Source organism: Spodoptera frugiperda, unplaced genomic scaffold (genome assembly GCF_023101765.2).
Source record: "Spodoptera frugiperda isolate SF20-4 unplaced genomic scaffold, AGI-APGP_CSIRO_Sfru_2.0 tig00001243_1, whole genome shotgun sequence".
NCBI classification, from domain to species: Eukaryota; Metazoa; Arthropoda; class Insecta; order Lepidoptera; family Noctuidae; genus Spodoptera; species Spodoptera frugiperda.
This window is the reverse complement of record NW_026095728.1, coordinates 1-25,507: the sequence shown is the minus strand read 5'-3', so window position 1 is coordinate 25,507 and position 25,507 is coordinate 1. Positions and strand designations below refer to the sequence as shown.

Here is a 25,507-nt window from a genome sequence, read left to right as displayed (position 1 = left end):
ATTTATTTAGCCTCACATACTTTTAAGAAATTCATCATTATTTAATAAGTTAATGAATATTAGTTTTATAAGATCAAACTTCTAACTGACCACGCATCATAATCTATACTATTCGACACAAAATGATAAATAGGTTAATGTTCTAAGCAGTTTCAATAACTTTAAGTGCAATATTTCATCAGAGTATTAGTTTTTATCAATCAATTTAGGTTTTATGATAGAAATGTGTCTATTTAAGGAATATATCCATTATGTATTAACATGTTACTCGTATATACATTCTAACTATGTGTATGTATTTATAAGCACTATGACATAATGACTATTGTTTTTTTTTCTAATGTGTACTAATATATGCGCTTTATTTAGAGAGAATAAGTTTCTATCTTCATACTGTGTGACTACATAACTACCTACACTACTAAAACTAATACAAAATAGTTTTTGTGATTAGTGAATATACTTCATGGTTACATACCTGAATATGCCAACCTAATACAATGTTCTGAACATTTCCCTCGCCTGTTGATACGTGTTTACAAACATTTTTCAATAACACATCTCAGTGTAAGATTTCAAAATAAATAAAAGTTTGTCCAAAGAGGTTTAAATCCGAGTCTTTTAGCCAGCGACTTATTTCTCACGTCGGGTTTAAGGTTACTTGTTGCGTGCATTTTTCATGAATAGCGTCTTACTTGATATTTTAGACTTTATTTATTTACTAATGGGGTTTATTTTGCTTTAAGGTTTATGCATTTTCACCTCTCTTGAAAAATACCATGTTTGCAGATCCTTAAAAACAATTTCTAAGATGTCTAGACTAAAGCTTAACTAACCCCGGTACATCCTCGATAAGACTGAAAAGTTTGCTGACGGGAGATACAAAAATATGAAAGCATATTTTTTAGAGCCTCTCTTTACTTCCCTGCGCACTCTAGGATAACGACGCTCTATGCAAGTTATTGAAAATCGCCCAATCACGAGATTCTATGTATACTGGCTTTAAAACAAGTCAAAAGGCTTACATAGGACTTTAGTCCTATGTAAAGCCTGATTGGAGCCTTACGTCCAATGAAAGGACGTTGTTGAGTTGGACGTTTACGTCCAATGAAAGGGTCAATATGTTCTGCCTGAAAGTAGACAGTTTCCGATTTCAATGCAGGCCTAAGCTTCCAATTGCGTTGTATATGCTTGCGGCCATTTAGTAGGCTGCCTTACTCTACGAGGTGATTACTCCGATCAATAAAATCGCAATGCCCATGGTATTCCTTTTCTCGTATCTTCATACTTCAAATAGTGCGTGTATTGACTACACATTGATAAAATCTATTATCTTTGAAATGCAAATGTATCTAAATACTTATGTATGTATTTTTGTTATGATTTTTCACAGAATAATTTTCTTGTTGCTTCATTGCAAAAATAACTATACTCTATACTTATAGTTTGGATAACTAGTTTATTTACAAGTGGTTTTGTATAGGAAGGAGTATTAATCCGCGTAAATCCACTAGGTACTTACTCCCGTAGTAGCTTTTATCAAAATCACGTTTGTCAGATACTCAACAAATATTTTTCTGGGACCAAAATAGCGCATTTTCATATTGAATAAAAGTATTTCCAGGATCTCGATTATATTAAATTAAGCCCGTCCGCTGTTACTAACGGCTCATCTCCTATATTTTTAGTTCGCTGAAAAGTTGAACGTCAATTCAATTTAACAATATGGGGTTAAATAAGTTCAAAATAAAAATGGGAATAAATCTTTTATAAGCTAATCTAAGGGCCCTTTATTTTTCATAACATTAAAAACGTTTGCTATTACAGTAGATAGTTCACTCGAATGTATTATGTTTGTATTGTATACGTCTATAGACCCCACCAAAAACATGACCTGATCGTTAACATAACGAAATAGTAATTACTCGTACAAATAACCTTAACATACAATTTCATATCACATATAATGAAGGAGATCTTATAACAGTTGAAGGAACCACATTGTGATTGTTGTACATGCACGTGGGGTATATCAGACCCAGTAACATGATCAATACAGGTTAAGGTCGTGAAGGAGACAGTTGTTCCGTCAGCTCATCTTCCTGCAGAGCTGACTTGTGCTTGCTGTTCACGTCTTCCACAATTTCAGCAGTCTGCTCGCTGGGTTCCAGCTTCAAATCCAATCAGTGTGAGTATCATTAATTAATTATTTACTTAGAACTTAATTTATTTAAGTAAATTTTAGTTATTTTATATTTATTGTTTATTTTAAGTGTTAATACAAGGCATCACAAATGATGTGTCTTGTTAAAGTTAAACAGACATTTGTTTAAATTTGGAAAATGTGACGTCACTAAACTTTTTTTTACTTTTTATCTGTGTACTGATTCTATAATTATTCTTTAAATAATATTGTCATAAGGTGGAGGCTCGAAGGTAGCCCGCGAAATTTAAATTTTCTTGCGTTTCTTCTTTGAAATTTACGGCACGATAACGGATAGTGTGATAATAGAACAAATATTTGCGGTAGTTACATGTTGTTACTTAGAGAAGGTATCTTATTCAAAAAAAAACATTTTAGTAAAAACTTGACGTTGTAGACCTTCTTTAAGTAAAAGGTAAATGGAACTAGGGTAAGCAGAAGATAGGAAATGGTAGACGAGTTATGCACACCTATTTCAACCACGTTTTATTTCAAACCTTGTGGACAGAAATAGACATTCCGTCGAATTCGCGTTGACTACTTTAGCCTGTTCATTGTGTAAAAATAGGTATCAACCATAAAAGCATATTGCACCGTTACATCAGAAAATATAAAAAAATTAAACATTTTCCATTAATAGTTTCCAGCGCAAAAAGCATATTAAATCCTTTGATACAAAATGCAGGAGCAATATTCGCCTGAAAGTGTTTCACAGAAATCCTCGACTGGGCAACACTGAACGCTCAGTAAAGTGTACATCTTTCCAATACCGATCACCACTACCCCCCGTTCTACTGCCGGCAAAGAGGATTACTGAACGCTACGTTATAATGGAGGTACCACCGTACCGTAGGACTCGTACAAATGCTACAGTGCTTACAAACCTTCAGCAAGCCCTTTATTAAAAACGCGTTTTTTGAATACAGGAAGAATATTTTCATATTGTTCCACGTTCGATAGTATAAAGGTTTCTTTAATTTTTAATTGAAATAAGTTTCATTTCGCCTTGTACGTTATTAAACGCTATTTGCAAATTGCCTGACTGCGTTGTTAATTTGTAACATCCTCTGTCATTGAAGTTGGTTACAAAAATGCTATGTGCATGTACGTAATGAAAGTTTGCAAAGCCACGGTGACCCGCCCTACACCACATCGTCTCACAAAGTCTTCAAAGGGGACTCGAACCTCCTTTGTTCACTCATACAATTTCCCAGCCGCGTAATTACTTGTTAACTAATAATTTAGCGGACGCAACAATGGAAGAGAATCGTTGATGTCTTTTGTATGCGTTCCAATTTGCTCTAATAACTGCACGCATGCGCGTTATATCTGAATTTAGTATGGGCATGCGTCCGCGCGTATAATATAGTGTCTCCTTGCACCACGTGCTAGTTTACGCCGGAAGAGTGCACGGGCTGAACGCGTCTGCTGCGTTACGCGCGTCACCACTTGCATTAAGCACGCTGGACGCGACGCTACGGTGCGACGGCGCGGGTTTATCACGGCGCAATAACAACGTATCATTGCATTGTATCAGACTCTATCAGACTGCTCCCGATGTAAGTATTATATTGCGTTTGTAGTATAACTTCAACTGAAAAATTTTCAGCATTTTCTTTCTCAACTGTTATTTATTGGGAACTCGGCAAAGGAGGTTGCTAGTCAGTACAAGATTATTCGTCTATTATTAATTAATATATTTATTACTATTGATGATACGTCTGCGAATGCGATTTTATTGAATGTTGCGATTATTATGATAAGCTTGATAAGCCTTTAGTATCTAGATCATTGTTGTCGGAGCTGATACGTAGATAATGTATAATAATGTAAACAAAAATCTTCTAAACACATATTTTTAAAAAGACTTTAAGTTAAACATTCTTGTAATTCTTCCATAAGAGTTATTAGAGTTAAATCTTCTTGAAATTCTTCCATAACAGTTACCACGACGGTCAACATTAATCATTTTTGAAACCATGCAACGCTATATCTATAATATTACTTTCAAAAAAATAAGTAATTTACTATATACAAAAATAAACTCCAATTTTGCATGTAGGTTGAAATATAAAATAACGCGTGTCATCGATACGCTTGCATCGATAAAATAATATTAACTTTAAATCTTTTTTTAACTAAGTTACGAAATATTTCACGAAAATGATAAATATTTTTTGACTAAAGGGAAGTGACGTGAATATTTTTAAACAATTTATTCCGTGCGCTTATGCTCTATTTTCACTAATTTAATTTTACAAAAATAGTGTCCACTGGAACTCATACATGTAAAGTCAATATTCGTTAATTCGAAACTCGCAGGGCTTTTAAAATCAAATTACCGAATGTTTTAATGATCAAGTAGTCTGAAATTTTAAGTTGCTTCAAAATATAGGTACTGAACTTTGCAAGTTCTGAAATAATTCTGTCCCTTTCTATGCATATGCAACTTTGAACAAACGTGTTATTTACTTACGTATCAATGATTTTGTCCAATAACCAAGTGCATTAAAATATTTCGAGTTTGACCGAAATATAAATTTTGGGTTAAACTTGCATACTCAACATGCCACATCACAATTTTTTTTTGAAAGGTGAAAATTATCCAGTAGCTTCTCCCGCCTTGGGTGAGGCGGCAGGGAGTGTCAGACTCTTACTGACTAAAAACCACACCGTTCCTTCTCCTGCTTTGAGCCGGAGCCCCGGTAACCTTTTAATACGTTGTCCGCAGCCGCGGACCACATCACATATAGGAAGACCATTCTATAGGCTGAAAGCGAAGGGCAGAGTCCTAATTATCTAATCCGGAGCTGCGGACTACCTAGCGGGTTTACCGGGGCTCCGGCTCGACGGGCAGGAGTAGGAACGGGGTGGTTTTTAGTCAGTAGGTCTGACAAAGCGAGAAGTCATTGGATGATTTTCCACCCTCAAAAAAAAAAAAAAAAAAAAAAGAGTCCTAATTATGGCCACCGTAAGTGCGGGTCTGCGGACGGCGAGCAAGGGTAGCTCGCCGCCCGACCAGAACCAGACCCGTGGGTACGGCGCGTCGCGTTCCGCGCGCGCCTCAAAGAGCCACACCACCACAGATGGGGCCCAGTAGGGCTGATGCCTGATCCGGAGCTGCGGACAACGTAAAAGGCTACCGGGGCTCCGGCTCAAAGCAGGAGAAGGAACGGGGTGGTTTTTAGTCAGTAAGAGTCTGACACTCCCTCCCGCCTCACCCAAAGCGGGAGAAGTCATTGGATGATTTTCCCCCCTCAAAAAAAAAAAAAAAAGAGTCCTAATTATTCATTTAGCACGAGCATATCCGAAATTCAAATCCAAATTCAGCTGTAAGAGACTGCACATATGTGTGTGTGATACATATATGTCATACAGATTGAATTAACAATTCATGTTGTGCATCGATCGCGTCTGCTGTATAATTGAGCAAAACGCACACACACATACGCAGGTAAACATTTTGTGCCTGCATGGACGAGGCGAGGTCTTTTGAATCCATAACTAATTAAACAGGTCAGTTTTCTGGCATTCTGTAATGTTTATCGTACGTTACATTAAACACTATCATGAGAAAGTAATGGCTTTCATTTAGAACTAAAAACGGGGAATACTTACCATGTGTTATTGTATTAGTCTTTGTAGGTTTCCGTAAGTGTAAGTTCTAATGATAGTACTAAGTGACCATGTCAGTTTATTAAGTAATGGCTTTTTTATCGACTTCTTTACCTATGGATAAATTTCTTACATCTTCTGCGCAATAGCTATGCGTAGCAACAGCGTATAATCGCATTTTAGGTGCAACCAAAACCTCAACCGTCTGTTGCGTAGGTGCATACATTTCGTGTGACGTTAAATTATGTAAAAAAAGGGAACCGTTCTTGAAAAACAGAATAACAATTTTACTGGACATATGAAAGTCAAAAATTGTCTTTTGGCTTTTAAAATAATTAAGATGAAAAGTGATGTCTCACTTTTGCTTGTTTTGTTGCATTTGTGATGTGACAAAGCTTGATCCGACGATGCGACACGCCGCTACGCGACGCGACGCCTCAGGCCTGTCACTTTGCAAATGAAATGTCCATTTTATAATTAGATTTTTTGTTGTAGGGATTATATTGGGCCTTTGTTTGACCGTTTCGAAATATATTAATCCAATTAAATTTGCTGTTTTGAAGCTCCAGGCAGAATCTATGCTGATCAATATTTAATTGGCAGTATGAGCAATCAGGTAGAAGGTTTAAGAAAATTTAAATTTGAATCTGCCTGGACCTACTTAAACAGTTTGACGCGGAATGAACGACGCGCTCCTTACTAATAATTATTAGTTTTAAGCAGTACTCAGCTTACTCCATAGCTATAATACGTTGCTCTGTCGAGTGCGATGCTTGATGCAACCCGATGCGGTATCTGGGCAAGGCAGCTGTCTTGCTGTCATGGCCGACAGACACACGATGACGGGGCTCAAAGGCTCATCCGAGATACAGATTGCACATGTCTGAAACACACGGAATATCTAACATGATTTTCCGATATTAGTTCCCATAATGTCCATTCATATACCCTGGTTTAGAATAGTTTTGCCAATAATACAGACCAATAAAAAAGTCTAATTTATTTCAAAATAATACTACTATATACAACGTGTAACAAAAAGGGGTGCACGGTTTCTAGATAGCATAACAAACGATACGGGAAGGGTTTTTTAAACTCATGTTTTCATGGTACCAAGATATGAATTTTTCAAATCAAGAAAAGAATCAAAATTAGGTAGATAGGTACTAGGCGATCAGATTGACAGAAGAAATGTTTCGTAATATTAGCGAGTGTTCCACACGTTTATATGATTTGAAATCAAGAACTATGCGATATCAAGTATTTGGTACTAATTTTTTTAAACGTATTTTAAGCTGAAACTTTGTGTAGAGATTCTATTCAACCTGTATTCATCAGGGCTTCTTGATGTATATGGGTATTTTGTTACACGTTGTATATCTAATAGACAAAAAAATTAAAAAACCCGACTGCAGTCGGGACCCATATTGAATGATTTTAGTCTAGTTTATTTAATGGGTCCCGACTGTTACACTCAATTATGTTTCGCATAAGATTATTATTTTTTGTGTATTGATTATGAAATTATTTAATTTTGTGGTAATAGCATTGCTATCTACACTTTTAGACTAAGCTTGTTTTTTACTTTTCAGTTTTTATTTAAAGTGTATTTTATGCAGTCGGGTTTTTTAATTTATTTATTTTTATTTAACACTTTTTAGTTAGTTATAATACGGCTATGTGTTTCTCAAGATTTCACCCGCGACACGAAACGACAGTTCAGAAACCGCTAGTCAATCGCGTCGCGTAGTACCTATACGAGTATTTAGTTTGGATCACAGAATAGAGAAGATTTTTCTCTGTTCTGTGGTTTGGATAATAAAGAACCTAATTGCACATAGTATTTTTTTTCTATATATCAGTGATATACCATTTTGGAATCCTCATGATGAGCTCTTTAATTTGATACCCATATAGTAGCAAATATTTTTTTTAATTTTTATTTACTTCTCTCTAGGGCGCCTCACGGCCGCCATGTTGGTTTTTGTTTTACGTCACATATCTAAGAACACTTGGGTAATTAAGACGAATCCAACGATGCCCTGATTGTCGAAATCCATCAAGCCGTTTCGAAGAAATGAGGTAATAAAGAATATTAGGCTCATACATACAAGATACGCGCGAAAAACATAACCCTTCCTTGGCAGTCGGGTAAAAACTTAAACAGATTGTCTTGTTAACATCTAAAATTAATCAATTAACGTAACATAAAAAAATACATTTCAAATACTTCGAAATTTAATAAAATTGAAGTGAATAGTAACGAGCTTTACAATAAAAAATAAAAACATAACAGGTAATCCGCACTCTATTCTAAGCTTTTTAAAAGCTCCGACTGTAAATCCCTGGAGTCCAACAATGTACATTTTTTAACAAAAATAAAATATGAATCCCCCCGTCTATGCCATATCAAATATTAGCAATTCGTTTCAAACTAAATGAAACGCAAAGAAAAGTTTATAGTTGAATCTAATCCGCTAAAAAAGTTCAGGTACATTGTTTGATGAAATCTAATCCAGCACCTAGCTTCACTGACGGACAGACTGACAAACTATAATATTTATTTATTGACATTTCAAAAGTAATTATTTTTGGTTTAATTGTAATAAATAACTTTGACTTTGACATGCAAGTCTCAGAATCCTGCAATTTCATTATCGAATAGAAGGTACCTGACAATATTTTCACAGCTAACTTTTGTCTTAATGTATTGTTTACAGCTCAAAGCTAAGTATTCCAGGCACTTGGCCTTGTATGCTGATTGTTTAAAATTAGATCAGCTCCAGGTTAGCCTGGACGTAAGTTAATATGTGTTACGTATCTTAACTTACGTCCAACATCAGCTTTTACTTTTTTGAGGGGGGAAAATCATCCAATGATTTTTCCGCCTTTGGTGAGGCGGGAGGGAGTGTCATACTCCTTACTGACTAAAAACTACCCCGTTCCTTCTCCTGCTTTGAGCCGGAGCCCCGGTAACCTTTTACGTTGTCCGCAGCTCCGGAGACTCCTAATAACCTAACTCTACGTCAATATTTTGCAGAACGGACAGGAAGGGGATTCATTAGTGAGTGGACGTGCAGCCATTACTCAGGAGCCCAAAGGCCCCTAAACCCTCATACCATACTTATGTAACTAAACAATAAACCTATTGTTCCTGGATTGAAGTATTAACCACATAAACCGATATGTACGTACTCCGTCTGCCGTTGCATTTTCAGGGCAAGCGCGCAAATTACTAAACTCCATGTTAGTATATTCAGAGAGGGTTGCCCAAAAAATAATTAGTATTGTACACCACACGTAGACATGGATACTAACTAATTAGTGCGTTGATGTTGGTGGCTTTGTTGATGAACAAGTTCATCAGTTCATGTAATATTATATGAGTCCGTCACAAGCTCCTGCCAGGGGTGGCGGTCGGTATGCAGCCTTTTTTTTTTGAGGGTGGAAAATCATCCAATGACTTTTCTCGCCTTGGGCGAGGCGAGAGGGAGTATCAGACTCTTACTGACTAAAAACCACCCCGTTCCTACTCCTGCTTTACGAACCGGAGCCTCGGTAAACCCACTAGGTAGTCCGCAGCTCCGGATCAGGCATCAGCCCTACTGGGCCCCATCTGTGGTGGTCTGATGGCTCTTTGAGGCACGCGCGGAACGCGACGCGCCGCACGCACGGGTCTGGTTCTGTTCGGGCGGTGAGCTACCCTTGCTCGCCGTCCGCAGACCCGCACTTACAGTGGCCGGAGATCGTCCCGCGATCTCTGACGCCCGGAGTGTCTCTCGCGACGGCTGGGGCGTGAGGAGGTTTGTTCTCTCACGGGCCCCGCGTCGGTATGCAGCCAAGTATGACAGCGTCACCTCGACCACCTTTGATATCCTAACTTCTACAAACGATTCTAAATGTATTTTACTGGATGTGACAGCCACATTTATTCCGCACAGTCGCAGTTAAAAGCAAAATTATTTTGTGGTTAATTGAAAATACCGAATGTAGTTCCCCTGTTGGAATTATTGAATAGTTTGGTCTGTGCGGTAGTCACGTGTAATTTCGTATTTGTCTGCTGCGGTTTTCTTTGCTGTGGTTGCATTGTATATAGTTTACAACTAATTACTCACAACTTCACAAATTTTAACGGTGGAATAATTGAGTTACGAGACTGTTTTTACCCGACTGCGCCAGAAGGAGGGTTATGTTTTTTAATATGATTTGTAGATCGTTCTACATTTTCTTCCCGGTACCTTCCACTTTTCGGAAACCAGTAACATTTTTAAAGCCTTTTCTATTTATATTTAAAAATTAATAGAACAACACATAGCACAGCCGAATCGTAAGTAAATCCTAATATAAAATACTAATATTAGTAAACCAACGAGTAACGCCTTTCCTCGTCAAAGTAATTGTAATTCTCAGTACAATATTATTTAAGTTTTTCCTTGACTCATACAATAAACACTAAGCTTTTCTACTGTCGAAGTGCCTTAGACTTTTGATGAGCGGTCGCTTACTGAGTGTATGACAAAATTAGGAATCTTTAACTCTAAATTTAGTTCTTTTTTTAATCCGTATTTATACAATGAAAAGGTCGTATTAGTGCTTGCCGTCGCATTTTCATGCATGAGAAGGCGTCTTAAACTTCCTGACGACCACAACACAAACTTTGTTAATTAAAAAGCAATAGGTATTCAGATGAAAACAAACCCAACTTGCGGGCTCGAGAGACAAGTTGGTTTAAAAAAAAAAGATTATCACAGCGCCCTCTCCAACGTTTTTCTTTACGGGATCGGGGGCTCTGGGCTAACTTCTGCCAGTTCACGTAACAATGAGTGATATCCTTTGTGGTCGTGCAGCTGACGTAACTTTGTGGACGGCGCGCACGTCGCCCCCATGAAATTGATTTCAAGACACTGCAAATTGGGCCGCACTGCAAACATGGCCGCTAACTAACTAATTGGAAACTACACAGGAGAGGACAGATACGCGAGTGAATTCAATTTGTATCTCTTTCGTATGATAGCAGAGATATTTAATTTCCTCTCGTTTAAAATTTTTCTTCAAAATTTTGATTTGTTTCGGCGGTGCAGTCCTCCGCAGATATTTAACTTCATGGAACGGAAATCGAAAAGAAACTTGTTAAATGTTGAAAGGTCGCTCAAAGCGAATTTTGTCAGGTGCAGTCGCTGTATCAGAGACGCGCACTGCAACATCGAACCTGTGACTGCATGTAGCCGTTACTTACACGTTACAAGACATAAAAGTTAAGGTAGATGATAAATTTTTATTTTGAAGTAATTTCCGTCTCCTAAATTATTTTTAAATATTAGTTATGTATTTTTTATTTTCTTAAGGAAACAAATACTTTCGAAGATATATTGATTTGAAATAACGCGTGACATTATTTCTTGGTGCGTTTTATATGTAAATGCGTGTTTAATATTTTTTCATTACCTAACTGACAAACTGACAAACTAAATAGATTTTTAATTATCAAAACCTGTCATCATCTCTTTTGTAAGATTCCATCTGAACAAACGTACTTACTTACACATAAGTACACATATATTGAAGAATATGGAATGTAAGACGCATTGCTTTATTATTAAAAAAAAAATATACATACTTAAAAATAAGCATTTCAGTGAAAGCGGAGTACAAACATAACTGACTATATTTGACAAACACAAAAAAAAATCTAAACATAATAAAATAAACTAAAATTATATGTACGTATATAAATTGAATGTCGGACGAGCGGTGGGCAAAACTCTCAACTGAGTGGAGCCCACTCAACGTCGCGGCAGGCCCAGAAGGAGATGGCGGGACAAACTTGACGCCTATGATAAGGATTGGCCGCAGAAAGCTCTGCATAGAGAGGAGTGGAAGGAGGGTAGGGAGGCCGTTGCCCTGCAGTGGAACGACCACGGCTAAACATACAATAAATAAATTGAATAATAATAACAACTATGGCTAAAATATTTCCAATTTAAAAATACCTACTAAGAAATTTAAATTATTACATTACAAATTAGTATGTAGACATATTTTCGGTACGTCGAAAACTGCGCACTATAACGGCTTTCCTGATTCTAACAACGCTCTACGCGGCTGATAAAAGTGGAGCTGTATATGTGTGACTAAAAACAATCTGAGCTGAATAAATGTGCCTATGCTCCTCCCAAGGTGTTTGCTCAGCGTTGAACATGTTTCCTTTAGATAGTTGTGTGTTAAATAGTGTATGTTTGTCAACAGACCCTTCTTCGTACTCGGCAGACAGCGCGACCTCAGGCACCGTCACAAAGGCAGCTACCCCTTGCAAGGTGTGTGGTGATAAAGCTTCAGGCTATCACTACGGCGTAACATCATGTGAGGGATGTAAGGTAAGACGCACACATCCAGTGACGGATTAACCACGCAGCGTCAACCTTCGCACGGGTCCTGAGACGTGCGCCACCGACCGACACTCCTCACCCAACCGGACCTGCTTCGGCTCTAAACTAATTGTTTGAGTGTAACTTTAAGATTGAGTGTTCCTCAGCTTCAGGCCCAGAGCTTGCTTAATCCACCACTGTACGGAAATTAGCCAAAAATAGCCAGAGACGGACTTACACACACATGCATATGCAGCGAGAATTTTATAGCGGGTTCTTCTGCGGTGCAACCGATCTACCCTTATACACTCCTAATCCATTAGCAGCGGGAAAGCGTTTATTTAGAATTCACGCTGTATATTATATACAGTTATATTACACCTGCACCCATTGCTACCAGTTATGTTATAAATCTTATTGTTAAATTCTGCTGAGGTCTTTAGACTCACAGACATGGAGGTAGGAGAATGGAAATATCGATAAACTAAATAAAATGGCCCAACATCATACTCGGCAGTCAGACAACGAAGCAGTCATTTTTGGTGAGTGACACCTTAGGTTAAAACTCTTCAAGTATCTAGTAGTAAGTGACACCGTGCTACTACTGCGAGCTAGCCTACGGCTGCGTGTCTTCCTTGCAATGAAAATAGGTAAGTGCGCAATTTATTAATTAATATGTCTTGTGAAGTAACATGGTTCTGTTTCTTTATTTAATGATACCTTAACGTCCTGGGAGTATAACTCATACCGAGCTCAGTTTGCACACATTATAATAGTACGTATCTATGTATGTATTTAACATGTCACGAATCTAGTAACCAAATGGATAGTGGCTCATCCGTTACTCGGAACATGGTTCACATAGACGAAGGCTATCCGAGGCAGTCATTTGTCAAAGTCCTGTAAAGTCAATCATGGCGGTGTACGCACTGGGCATCCTATCATCATGTTACAGTTCAATAATCGATACTCATACATTCTGATACCAAACCCCTAAGTACTAAAATTACCTAGAAAGAAAGAAGGAAATTATTTATTTGCCAAAAATGTAGGTAACAGATAAGATGTTATTTAACTTATGTAGAATCCTGATACATTTTGCCTTACGGCATGCAAAATTATTGACTTTTGAATACATTGCCAAGTTGCTACAAATCCAGTTAACATTTTTATAATTATATGAAATTGAGATACAAATCAACATAGAATTACAATTAGAATCAATAATATTATTATTGTAATAGACAAAAAAAATATAGGTATTATTGACACAAAACACAAAAAAATAATATTAATTAGAAAAGGGTAAAATTGTAAAGGAATGACAGCATTATATTTTCTCGCTTTTAATGTCAGATAAATGAAGAATGCATTAGTAATTCTCAGAAATCTTCAGTCCAATGACGTCGATTCAGTTTCAATAGATTTCATCCACAAAGACACTGTCACAGGTACATTAGCAACAATACGGCCCTTATTTTATTCTTTAATTAATTCAAACAATGGACGGTGACGTAAACATTTTTACACTATAGGAAAGTGCGTGGGTGTATCGGTGTCTAATGTCATGGGTTCGATTCTGTATTCTGTATGTACGTACAATGTATGACCATATATCACTTACAGGTTTATTATTATTTATGAATTTAAAACTTATGTCGTGTAAGAATATGTTTTGTTTGCAAAGTTAATGTATTAAATAGCTAACATCTTTACTTGTATTCTGATTGCTTCTGATGATCTCAAAAAAATACATCTACTCTTATCTTCTAACTTAGAAAACAGTCTTACATTTTTGAAACGTTGCGGGTATCTACAAAATTGTACCTTACATATACATACATAATCACATAACTGTAGGTAGGCGCAGAATGTATATATATGTAACAATAAGTTACGGTAAATCACTAATAAATATATCTATAGGTATATCTATAAATCAATGGCTATTCGTTAGTCTCGTTAAAAGTCTTGAAAAGCTGGATCGACTTGGCAAATTTCGGTCATGAATTATTTGTGAAAGTCCAGGAAGGAAGGTTTAAAAGGGGAGAAAAAAGTGTATGAGGCGGTACGAATTTTGCCGGGTCGGCTAGTTTCTTAACATATTATAAAGATAAACTTAAAATAAACTCAATTAAGTCGCTGTGATATACTTATGGGAAGCTTAGTTCAATTTACGCGAGCCGCTGCTTATACTCCCTGAGAAATTTAATATTGTCCCTGTCCAAGCCTCCGGCACTCCTCACCTACATTCTGTTAACCTAAACATACTTGGATATAATAATAATTAAACTATGCACAATGAAGTGCAGAATGCATTCTAGCAGTTCATTAAATTGTTTGGTTTAAAATAGAACACGTGCTAGTGAGGCAACGTGTCGGTTGTTCAAACAGAGTCAGCGTAAAATAATTGCAAACCCGACTAATGACGACATTACAAATGCAACTGAAATAGATACTATATAAAGTTGAATTTTGCTAGATTCACAATGCGGCGATGGTTCAAGAAATATAGTAAATACATTCGCAGTGAGTGACGTGGCCGAACATTACAGTATCCTGTATATTGTTCCAGAGACCTTAAACGTAATGTCTAGTTACGTCGTAGTTGCGCACTTAATGATATACTCGCCTACCCCTACAGAAGCCAGTGGCGTGACATTGTTACTACTTTTATTTAAACCACCGTAAATATTGTCAACATTGAATTAGAACTAAAGAATACTCGTATCAATAGGCGTACGAATGTAAAATGCACAACTGACGTCGCTGCATCAAATGTACCTATTATGAATTACAACAATAGTAACAACCGCTTTCTATCCCCCGATAATTATTGCGAGTACCTACACTTTGTATTTTTAATGTAATGTTGAGTTACCGCGCTATGCGCTGCCCTGGTTAATGCCGCATCGATGTACCAACTAATTGTCTAATAGAATATGTAAGAGAAGTAAGGCGCCTGAAAGCTGAATTCTTGAAAACGTATTTATAGGATACGATAGTGGTCGTATTACGACAATCTATTTGTAAATACAAAATCGTTGTTGACTGTTTTTATTTACTGTTGGAAATGCTATAGACAAGTTTAGAACTGTCGCGTACAAACTTAGTACAGGAGTACTTAGAACAAATCGGGTGTCGGGTTAGTATCTCATTGAAAAACATCTGGATTGGGATTGCCAGTAAGCCCGTGCTAGTGGTATCAACAGTGCGTTGTAATTAAAACTGAAGTGGTGCTTGAAAAGCTGACACTCCAGCTCAAGGGGTCTCACTGACCGCACCGGTCCTAGCACTAACTTATTAAACGCAATATCGTCTGGTCTAATTCCAGTGACACAAGTACTCTGTAGCCTTCGTATGCAGTTATTGCAATTTTCTGTCATCATCTCGTTTACGTCTGGACAATACCTCCTCTTGGAGGCAAAGAGGAAAACAAAGGAACAGTAACGTGTTAGTAAAGTCCGTTTTCAAATTGTATCTGTTACGGTAAGAGTGATTAATTGAAAATTATTAATAATTATCTATGATTATTAATAATTACCGCAACTCGAGGTAAGAGTGATAAATTAATCAAATTTGTCGGTTATATTATTAATAGTTTTACCCTAGTAGTGATAAATGTAATAAGTGGCCAAGATGTTATTTTTATTTCACTTTAAACGTCATTATATTGTACTTGCACAACCAATATTTGTTGAAATTTTTATTTGTTGCATTTATAGGTGCTACAGAAGATTTACAGGCAAACCAAATATGATTGTTGATGATTGCTTTTAGGATTCGTGTTGATTTTGTTAATGAAACAATAATTGTTTAATTTTATTTTTGTTACAATTTTATGTACCACGAAAGACTTTCTTGCATAAGTTTGATGGTAGATTTGATTTTTAAAAGAATTTTATCGTTAATTTTGTGATAAATGTGTCCTTTTTGGCGAAGCGAGACGGAGTGTCAGACTTTTACTGAGTAAAAACCACCCCGTTCCTACTCCTGCTTTTCGACCCGGAGGCCCGGTGAACCCGCTAGGTAGACCGCAGCTCCGGATCAGCCATCAGCCCTACTGAGCCCCATCTGTGGCGGTCTGATGACTCTGAGGCGCGCGCAAAACCAGTGCCTCACCCTGAGAGCCCAGATAAATGTGCCCTAGAAGGGCACTATTCAATATTCTAGTTCAGAATATGTGAATTTGTTGGCCTTTCGTTTTAAAGTAACTACAAGTGAGTTCTGATTTATAATCGTAAAACTGCGTTTAATATTATAAATAAATACCTGCTGGTCAAAAAAAAATGGGTTTATATTGATATTATTTTTTTCACCAATATGTGTCGTGAATTATTAATAATTACTACTAAAAGTAATAAATTTCGATCGATTATTCACATTTACCAAAACATGAGGTTATTATACATACGGTATATATTCAATTAATCAGATTTACCGTAACATATCTATTTTTATTTGAGGTTTCGCTCGATCAAATAAGTTTTATTGTTCAATAAAAAGGGTCCATCACCAAATTGTGATGTATGTCGTGTGATAGATGATGTTGTTCATGTCAGCTGATGATGATGATGATTGTGAACAGCATTCATAGGTACTTCCCCAATTTAAGATAGGGGAAAAATGTTATACCATTGTAGACCGTAAGTTTGTAGATATACTCTTTAGACCAATAGTAGCTATTAAGTTATTTTTATAATCTACTGTAATTTTAACTGGACGATGTTTATAAGAGTCAAAGTCCTTTGATAAATAAAAGAAATATTATATTATATTTGTCATAATTGTAAAACACCATTTGCAACTCGAACAATGTGCTGATCAGATGTAATAATATCCTCGGTAATGATTACACGGATGGGTTTGCAGGGGCTTGCGAAAATTGAATTAGTTTTTAGCACGTTGTAAGCGGATCCCTGGTCAGCTGACGTGCGATATCCATAGGTACCACCGGAGGCCGTGCAGTAGTCAGAGTACACATTAATGTACCGTGCAGTAAGAAACCGAGCTAATCAGTTCCCGCGTGTAATTGCGTCCACATTAACTATTTACGAAGTGTTCTGTGCTTTGTTCGGTACTAAATAACATCAGAGACTGTTGACTCCGTGCCCGTTCAAGTGATTCCCTTAAGGTAACTCTAACAAATGCTGATCTATATATTATGGTAATATATACAGTGCCGTCTCCCTGTAGCCTGACAATAGGCTGACACAGATTTCAATAAGATTATAAATGTAGGCGAGTGTTGCTAAAACGTTACCTCAATACTACGGAACTTAAAGAAATTCATAACATTTAAAAGAAACCTTGTTACCGTATATGTGTCGCAATCCAACTGTAAGGTTTAAAAATTTCAAATTAAAGTTCAACGAGGCAAAGAATCTTTACGTGAACTTGACCCAGTGTTGAATACTCGTACAAATTATTTTCTAACAAAGTAGTAACTTGTTGCTTGACTTTCTGAACAGTTTTCCCTTAATATTTTCCACAAGTTGGTTCATAATTCGGCCGGTATAAGGGTTCGAGACAATACAAAAATACTTGGGGCCTGTGGCGGAGTGCCTGGCCGGTCACGTGACCGCGGGATGTTTAGCCGCCGCGTGACACCCACATTTAATGGGGATCACGTTCACGTGCAATACCCGCAGAGCCAGCTACCAACTCCTCATTCACATTAATTCGCATTTCGTTTATGTTCCTGACATTATTATTTACTGGTTAAACATGGTATGAGACATGTATTTCATCATTGTACCTAATTTTTTATTTTGAAAGTAATAAAATTCTTCCGGCAAGAAATGTAAGAATACCCCGCAATCCTAGCGTTGTATTCTCGTAATGTCCACGTAGGTCGTGAAATTGAATTATCTCAGAAAATATCAATTTAGATGAATATCCACGCAGTGGCCTGAGCCAGGCCAGCCAGGCTTTAGATGTCTGTAAATACGGGAAGTTTTTACCCCGTCTGTAGTTTGTAAAAAATAAAAGTTGTTCGCCGTGCTGCAGTAATGTTGCTCATTGGGATCTCATTTTATTTCCTTCTCGAAATTGACAATACCGGGCCCCGGGATTAGTTACAAGACTTATTCAATACAAGGCTACAACTTTCCTAATTACCTGCAAACGTTGCGCAGAAATAGCATAGCATAGGTTCAGTTACTTGCAGTATAATAATAAAATATTCAAAGAAATGGCGTCCATTCATGATATATCTACGCCTCCGTTATGCAATGTAGCTAATATTGTATCGATTTCTGTTTAAATATGTATCAATCTGCAGCCACGTGTAAATTCACATTAAAAACAGTAGACGTATTTCTATGTCTACTATTGCTGTTTTGGATAATATAATATCATTTGACGGTATTACTAAAACTACAATTAACAAATATACCTACCAAAATACAATAAGCCATATATTTAATTCAAAAAAACATATTCTATAATCTATGGTTAATAAAAAAATTACGAATATTTGACGTCACAAATTATTGAATAAAGAACAAAGTGTTTTGAATAAAAATGACGTTAAACTAGGGTTGTCAAAGTGGGTAAACAGAGCATGCAGTTAGCAGCATAGATAATTGAGTTCGCTAGGGAACCCTACCATACAAGTTACCGCCCTGCGCCCCGTCGATGTCGTTGTGCGAACTGAGCTCTGTGCCATAAAGCCTTCGGCATAGCTACCTAATGGACAGCTCCTCCGTCTCCAGTGCTCATATTGCGATCAGACCTCGGTGTTGAGTGTTAGTCACTTTGTTAACACATTCTTTTTTTAATTTTATTTTAATATTCAGTCAGTGATGTGATACTTTTTAAACTTCGAACTATACTATTCAAGATTTTAGTTTAGTTTTGAAACTTTTTGACGAGTTTTTTTTTGTTTTTTTTATATATTTTTTTTTATGAATGTGTAATATTTTGTGGAGGTAATATACTGATTTGTTTTAATGTTGTCCGGTCACAGGGGTTCTTTCGGCGTAGTATTCAGAAGCAAATCGAGTACCGGTGCCTACGCGACGGCAAGTGTCTGGTCATCCGCCTGAACAGGAACCGGTGCCAGTTCTGCAGATTCAAGAAGTGCCTAGCTGTTGGCATGAGCAAAGACTGTAAGTACCTTACATTTTATTGACTGCAAAAAAGTTTTTAATTCATCGGAATATTTTTAACTAACAACGATTTCAAAATTACCCTCATACTGTTAAGTACAAAGTACGGATGGGCTTTCAGATTAGTTTTTTTTTTTTTTTTAGTTCGAATTTATCAGGTTCTCGATATTTAAAATGTGTTTTATGTAAACTGTGACTTAATCCGACTAGTTTAGGTACTAATTACATTGACGAGCAAAAGTTGCCAAATACCCTTTTTTTAATAATTTTACGAAGAATACGGTTTCAGTGCAGTTAGTGGTTGCCTGTTACTGTAATTACAATATTACTTTAACCGTCGGTACAGTAGTCGCCAGAGCGTCTGCCGAGGCAGTCTCGGGATCGATTTCCAGATTGAGGAAAATATTATCGGATTTACCGAATTACTCAAAATTGTCGGTAATTAAGTGGACGGGTTCTGGCATTGTGCCAACAAGCTATGGAACTAAGAACACCTACGTTTGTAGGTGTTGCTTGCTTCAGCTCGTCAAACCCGTGATTTTTTCTATTTACCAAGTTTTTAACTATATTTGTAATAATCATATTTTGTAGGTAGTTGCAAAATATCATAAAAATTTATTCTCTGAAACTTTTGACTGGGGCGCCGTTATTACGTGACACCCACCTTATACATACATCTATAAGTATACCTAATACACATGGTACATTATTTTATTATTACATTGTAACCATAAAATACAATACACCGACCTATGAAATTTACTGAGAGTATTGCACAACTAAAGAACTCAAAAATATTTCATGTGATCGAGAATCGAAGCCGAGACGCCTTAGTAGTTGCCGCTACGACTACAAGACTACCCCCGACCAATGAAGTTACGTTTAATTTGACGTACTTTGCGCCCTGAAATAAGTCTGCAGAAATTGTTACCGATTCTTATCGCTATTATATGTAGTTAATATTATGAATAGACTACTATAATATACATGGACTCATATGTATAACACGAAGTGAATTTATTGTTATATAATTGCAAGATTTGTCCTTGCACTAAGTATTTCAATAATCATTACATAAACTGAATTGTACTCTACCTGACGAGTGGGGAATCGAACCCAGTCGGTAGTTGTTACATGTCCAAGGGTACCTGTTGAAGTGATAACTTCACCACACAGGGCCACGACAATCGATTTATAATATCATAGTACTCAATTAAAACGAAGCTCAGTAGGCATCTAAGCTTACCCAACTATGGCATACAACCTAGATTCCCAGGCCAATCTGTTCAGGAGAATCGCAATTAATATCCAACAGGAAATTACAATCGACGCGACGCAGAAACGCAGCGGTGTCAATGTACAAATAGTCGCAGTCGCACCTATTTTCCAATTGTCGAATCGAGCCCATTCGAGTGCATAGCGGCGCGCGAGGTGCACCGCTGCACCGCTGTACATATAGGTACTCGTACGATACGCGAGCGGCGCGGGCGCTGCGACTACGTGCTTATAATGTGGCCCTTCTCCCCAGCCGTACGATACGGCAGAGTACCGAAGAGACCCCGAGAGCCCTCCGCAGCAGACAGCCTGCCCGAACCTTCCAAGCGACCGGTCCACACCAGCGCCACCACGATCCCCCCCACGGATCCTTTGGAAGCACAGCTTTTAAGGCAAGAAATGTCGAGGGAATTAGTAAAACTCATCACCGCTGCCCACCGCGGCACCAATACTTACAGCGAGGAAATACGGGCCTCCCTGGAGCAGCACCCCATCTCCATCCGTGTCGAGGAGTCGGAAGGTGAAGGTCTGTATGCTTTCATTCTGCTCCTAATGTAATACTAGGAATATTGGTCATCACTCGCTTACGTACTCGTATGTGGAATCTGAACAAAATCATGGCTTTCCTATAATTTTATAATGTTTTATTTACTCAATCTAGTAATTCGCTTACAGATAGACGCGTAAGTATTTGTTATTTTAGTCGTATTTTTGTTCTACAGTACTACTTTCTATAATTTCAGAAGTAAAACGTGCAAATGGCATTCATTTTTAATTTTTATACATTTCAAGTGAAATTTTTATACACACAAAATTCGTAAACGTGTTCGACATTATCACGGAGTATTGCGCACGCGTGGCTTGTAGGGCGCCCTAGGAATATCGCCCTGAAACCACAGATTTTAAATTAAGATAAGTTATTAATTTGTAAACTTTTGTAGGTAAACGTTATTTGGCTCTTGTAAGTTTAATATGTACACGGTCGAAGTAGGCCGGCCCCGGTTTATTGTCAACACAATACTTGTTGCACGAACTCAACCAAACGTGGTGAATTAATAATCCAGTGACTGTTGCACCCTGGAGCATTGCATACAATATGCAGGCCACCCTTCAATGCCCCAGTTCCGGCTATAAAAATAATAGCACTGTCATTATTTTAATGGCAAAACTAATCGGAATGATGTCTTTGTATAACTTTCCTAGTTACTACTTAGAACTACTAAGAATTCGATGGATTTATTTTTTACTCGAATCCACAACACATTATAGTTGTAGCTGTGTTTCTTCAGAGCCTAAGTAAACGCGTAATTTGATGCGCGGATTCTTACGTCAATCGATTAATTTTAATATTTTCGGTATTACCTAAAACAATTATTGCCATGGTATTGTAAAAAAATAATAATATATCGACTACAGGGTATTTGAATGTAGAGTACTATCAAAAAATAATTGAGTTTCTTTCATTGATTTTTTCTTGTGGGTGATGTAGGTATTACCCACTTTATAAACGCAAGTAAGAAGTCTAAAGTTTGTTAAAGAAAGATTATGATCGCCCAACTAGCACAATTTACTTAGCGTCAGTATTCCTCATTCACAAATAGTGGCTGGTTCCTCGCCATTCATAGAAAAGACTATCGTTTAATCGTTTTGAATAATAATAAAAAATCGATTGGTTACAACTGTAAAGTTGGAGGCTATTGATTAAATTGCAGTTGATCTTTTTAACCTACACATGTAACATTGTGTGCGTTGGAGTGTACGTGAAATGATAACAATTTCCTATAATCAATAGTTTAGACCACCGCTACTCAACAGTCATTCTAGAAGAAACAACATATTTTTTTCAATCTACCGCCTCAAAATTTTGAAATGGTTAACACAATCTGAAGATTTTTCTTGTTTTTATAAAATATTTTACAAAGTATAACGTCATTTCACTTGTTGGTTGCTGAATTCTCTTTATTTAAGTACTTTTTACGCATGTGATTCATATTTATTCATACATAATTTTTCCGAACTAATAAGTACGTAGATGCCTTCATGAGACGGCAGGGAAACGAGGTTGTGTCTATCGATAAGAGGACAATGACACGGTGTATCTCGCAGCTTATATTATTAATGGAGGTATGATCGGAGTTGTGAAGTCGTGGGTGTATGTCGCGCCGCGCGGCGTCACTCGCCGCCCCCGTGAGCGCCGTGTAGCCTTCCATTAACGTTGCACACACAAAGGGTGCATCTATCCTATTACACCATCATGCATTTTAATTTAGCTCTCAACAGCTTAACTAATGCGATTATTCATCACCTCTCGTTTAAACAGCGAGGATTTTTAATAACTGGCTTTCAGTCCTTGTTTTTTAATCGTAAGTCTTGAATTAATTTCTAAACTATCAGTACGGTTTTATTGAAAGCATCGGAATGTAGAATAGAAATACTAGGCGCATTTTATCGGGACGGTGAACGAGACTCGCGGAGCCCTCATTCGGAAAATATAGGCACTCGACACATTTTCACTATGGACTGACTGTTAGTAAGGCCAGTGCCAGAGGAAATAGGTACTTCGCATATACCTAGTACACTTGACGAGTTAGTTAGTTGTTTGACCCAGCTAACAAGTCCTAACTAGTCACTTTTCATTATTTTTTCGTTCATAATGTTGTAGTTGCATGCGGACACTTGGGTCACGTTGCAATTTTACAAAACTAAACATTTCGGCAGCCTAGTTATTTCGAAATACGTACGCATTAAGCAATTTATAATATCCATTCATAATATAATTTGTCGAGTAAAGTAAACGTGCGCGTTTTACTAGACGGATCGAGTTACACTATTTATAGGAAGTACGTAATATATTGGAAATTGCTGATAGTACATATTACTATGTACTTTATAAAATAAATAATATACCTAATCGATAAATGAAACAATTGCGACTATTGATTCGACGATATATTGATTCTTGAGTATGGTAGGTAGACTTATATTATCCTCGCACCTCCGTTTGTGACGAAGAACTAGGTTCAAGTTAGCGTAGGTCAGTTATAAAGTAACGTTACGTGTCGATAACATACGACTGCTCTCCGACTTGCCTGACTGATACGGTTTCGAAACGGATAAAAGCAGATATCTACTTATTACTAACCTTATTTTTAATTTATTTTACTATATGATACCATAACGAAGTATTTGAATATAGATACTCGATGTACCTATTTAGATTTTTTTCGCCTAATACGTTTGCTTATCGTATTAAGTTGGAAATACGATTAATTCTGCAGTCGTGTAATAAAGCAAAAATTACGTGGAAATTATTCATGGTGTCATGTAGACACGAGAAAAAAAAATATACTTACAATCGATTGTCATAATAATATGTAGCTACAATAAATTTATACTAAATAGTACATAGCCTTAAGATCATTCCCCTCACGCCATGTTTCCATCAGACAAAAAGTATTCGAAGCTCCATATGCAAGCCAGTGGAGTGTGAATAGGCGTCACTTCGAAATATTATCACTAACAATGCACCATGCATTATCGAAGTATTTTTATCGACTATCGAAGTGCAGTGATCACTATACTAACTGTTGTTCCTATATATTGTTTTTTTCTTCTATATTTTAGGTGTTGACACCTTTGTGTCGATGGAACATAATATTATATTTAGTTGATATTTTTTGATACTTGATACTATTATTTAATATAGCTGAAGAGATTGTTTTTTTCTATCCACTTATAAAACATCACACTACGATCAACAGAAGCCGAACAGAGCGAGTGAAACCGCGCCTATGTCGCTAGTTTAGTTGATATTTCATCAAATCATGTTTTGAAATTCTTCCAATATTTATTTGACTATATTTAGCTACCACTATAGTACTTAGCTTTTATGAATTCATAGATAATGTACATTGTAGTTTATTTTTTATTACAAATATGAAACATGAAGTTAAATCATTTAAGAACCTAATTTTAAGTACCTACGTATACATATAAGCACTTATTTTCGTAGACAATTAAATTAATGATGTGTCGATGATTAAATTAGGCTGAATAGTATAGATTAACTGATGCGTAGTCTTATTAAAGTTAATTTTTCATCTTGGCACTTATATCTTTGAGTCTGACACACGTCTTTGGAACAAGTTAGTATAGTATTGGTATGACGCAGGTAGCGGCGCCGAGGACGCCGCCTCCTCGACCACGGACCGCGCCACGGACGCGCGCTCCGTGCTATGGCACAACATCGCTGTCCGCATGACCCCGGCTGTTCAACAGGTCGTCGAGTTCGCGAAACGTTTGCCCGGCTTTCACGGCTTACCCCAGGATGACCAGTTGATAGTCATCAAGGTAACTGAACATTATCCAACTGATAGCACAGCGAACTTACTCTTGCCAGTTTTGTTATTTAAACGGAAACTTCCTCAGTTTTCGCAGACTTAGTTATCTCTTTAGTGGACTATAGAATATGCGGGAATAGCACATTAATAAGTTTAGAAGTAAAGTTATACCTTGATGCAGCCACTACTCTATTACGTCGGTCATCTGTGAAACTTGCCGTCCGGATTTATATGATGTGAAACGTTAGGTGGCTCGATTGCAGCAAGTTACAACTTTATCAAACTTGTAAATATACTGAAGTATTCCCAATAAAATATTATAAGACTAGTATCCATAGAAAATAATACTTAATACATATTTATTATTAGTGTACGTCGCTAGCCAATTGTGTATGCGATTGTCTGTAATTACATTACCTTGCGAATTCTGGCTTTGCGTCTGTCATCATTCACCACCATCAACGCTGTGCACCCCGAATGTAATCTGGTACCTGTCAGTGTGTCTTTACGTCCGCAGCTAGGGTTTTCGAGGTCTGGCTGACTCGCATCACCGGGCTATCAACTCCAGACCGCATCATGTTTGAGGACGGCACCATC

General features: G+C 37.1%; 1 protein-coding gene across 1 annotated transcript in view; it reads left to right on the top strand.

Annotated features, from left to right (window-relative positions):
• Positions 1–25,432, top strand: part of LOC126913009 (nuclear receptor subfamily 1 group D member 2-like) — a gene marked incomplete at its 3' end in the record, with an annotated part of 72,614 nt that extends 47,182 nt beyond the window's left edge. Inside the window, 4 exon segments of the mRNA XM_050707671.1 lie at positions 12,065–12,192; positions 19,154–19,295; positions 20,824–21,096; positions 24,742–25,432. Of these exon segments, the coding sequence (XP_050563628.1) occupies positions 12,065–12,192; positions 19,154–19,295; positions 20,824–21,096; positions 24,742–25,013 (815 nt within the window).
• Between the last annotated feature and the right edge of the window lie 75 nt (positions 25,433–25,507).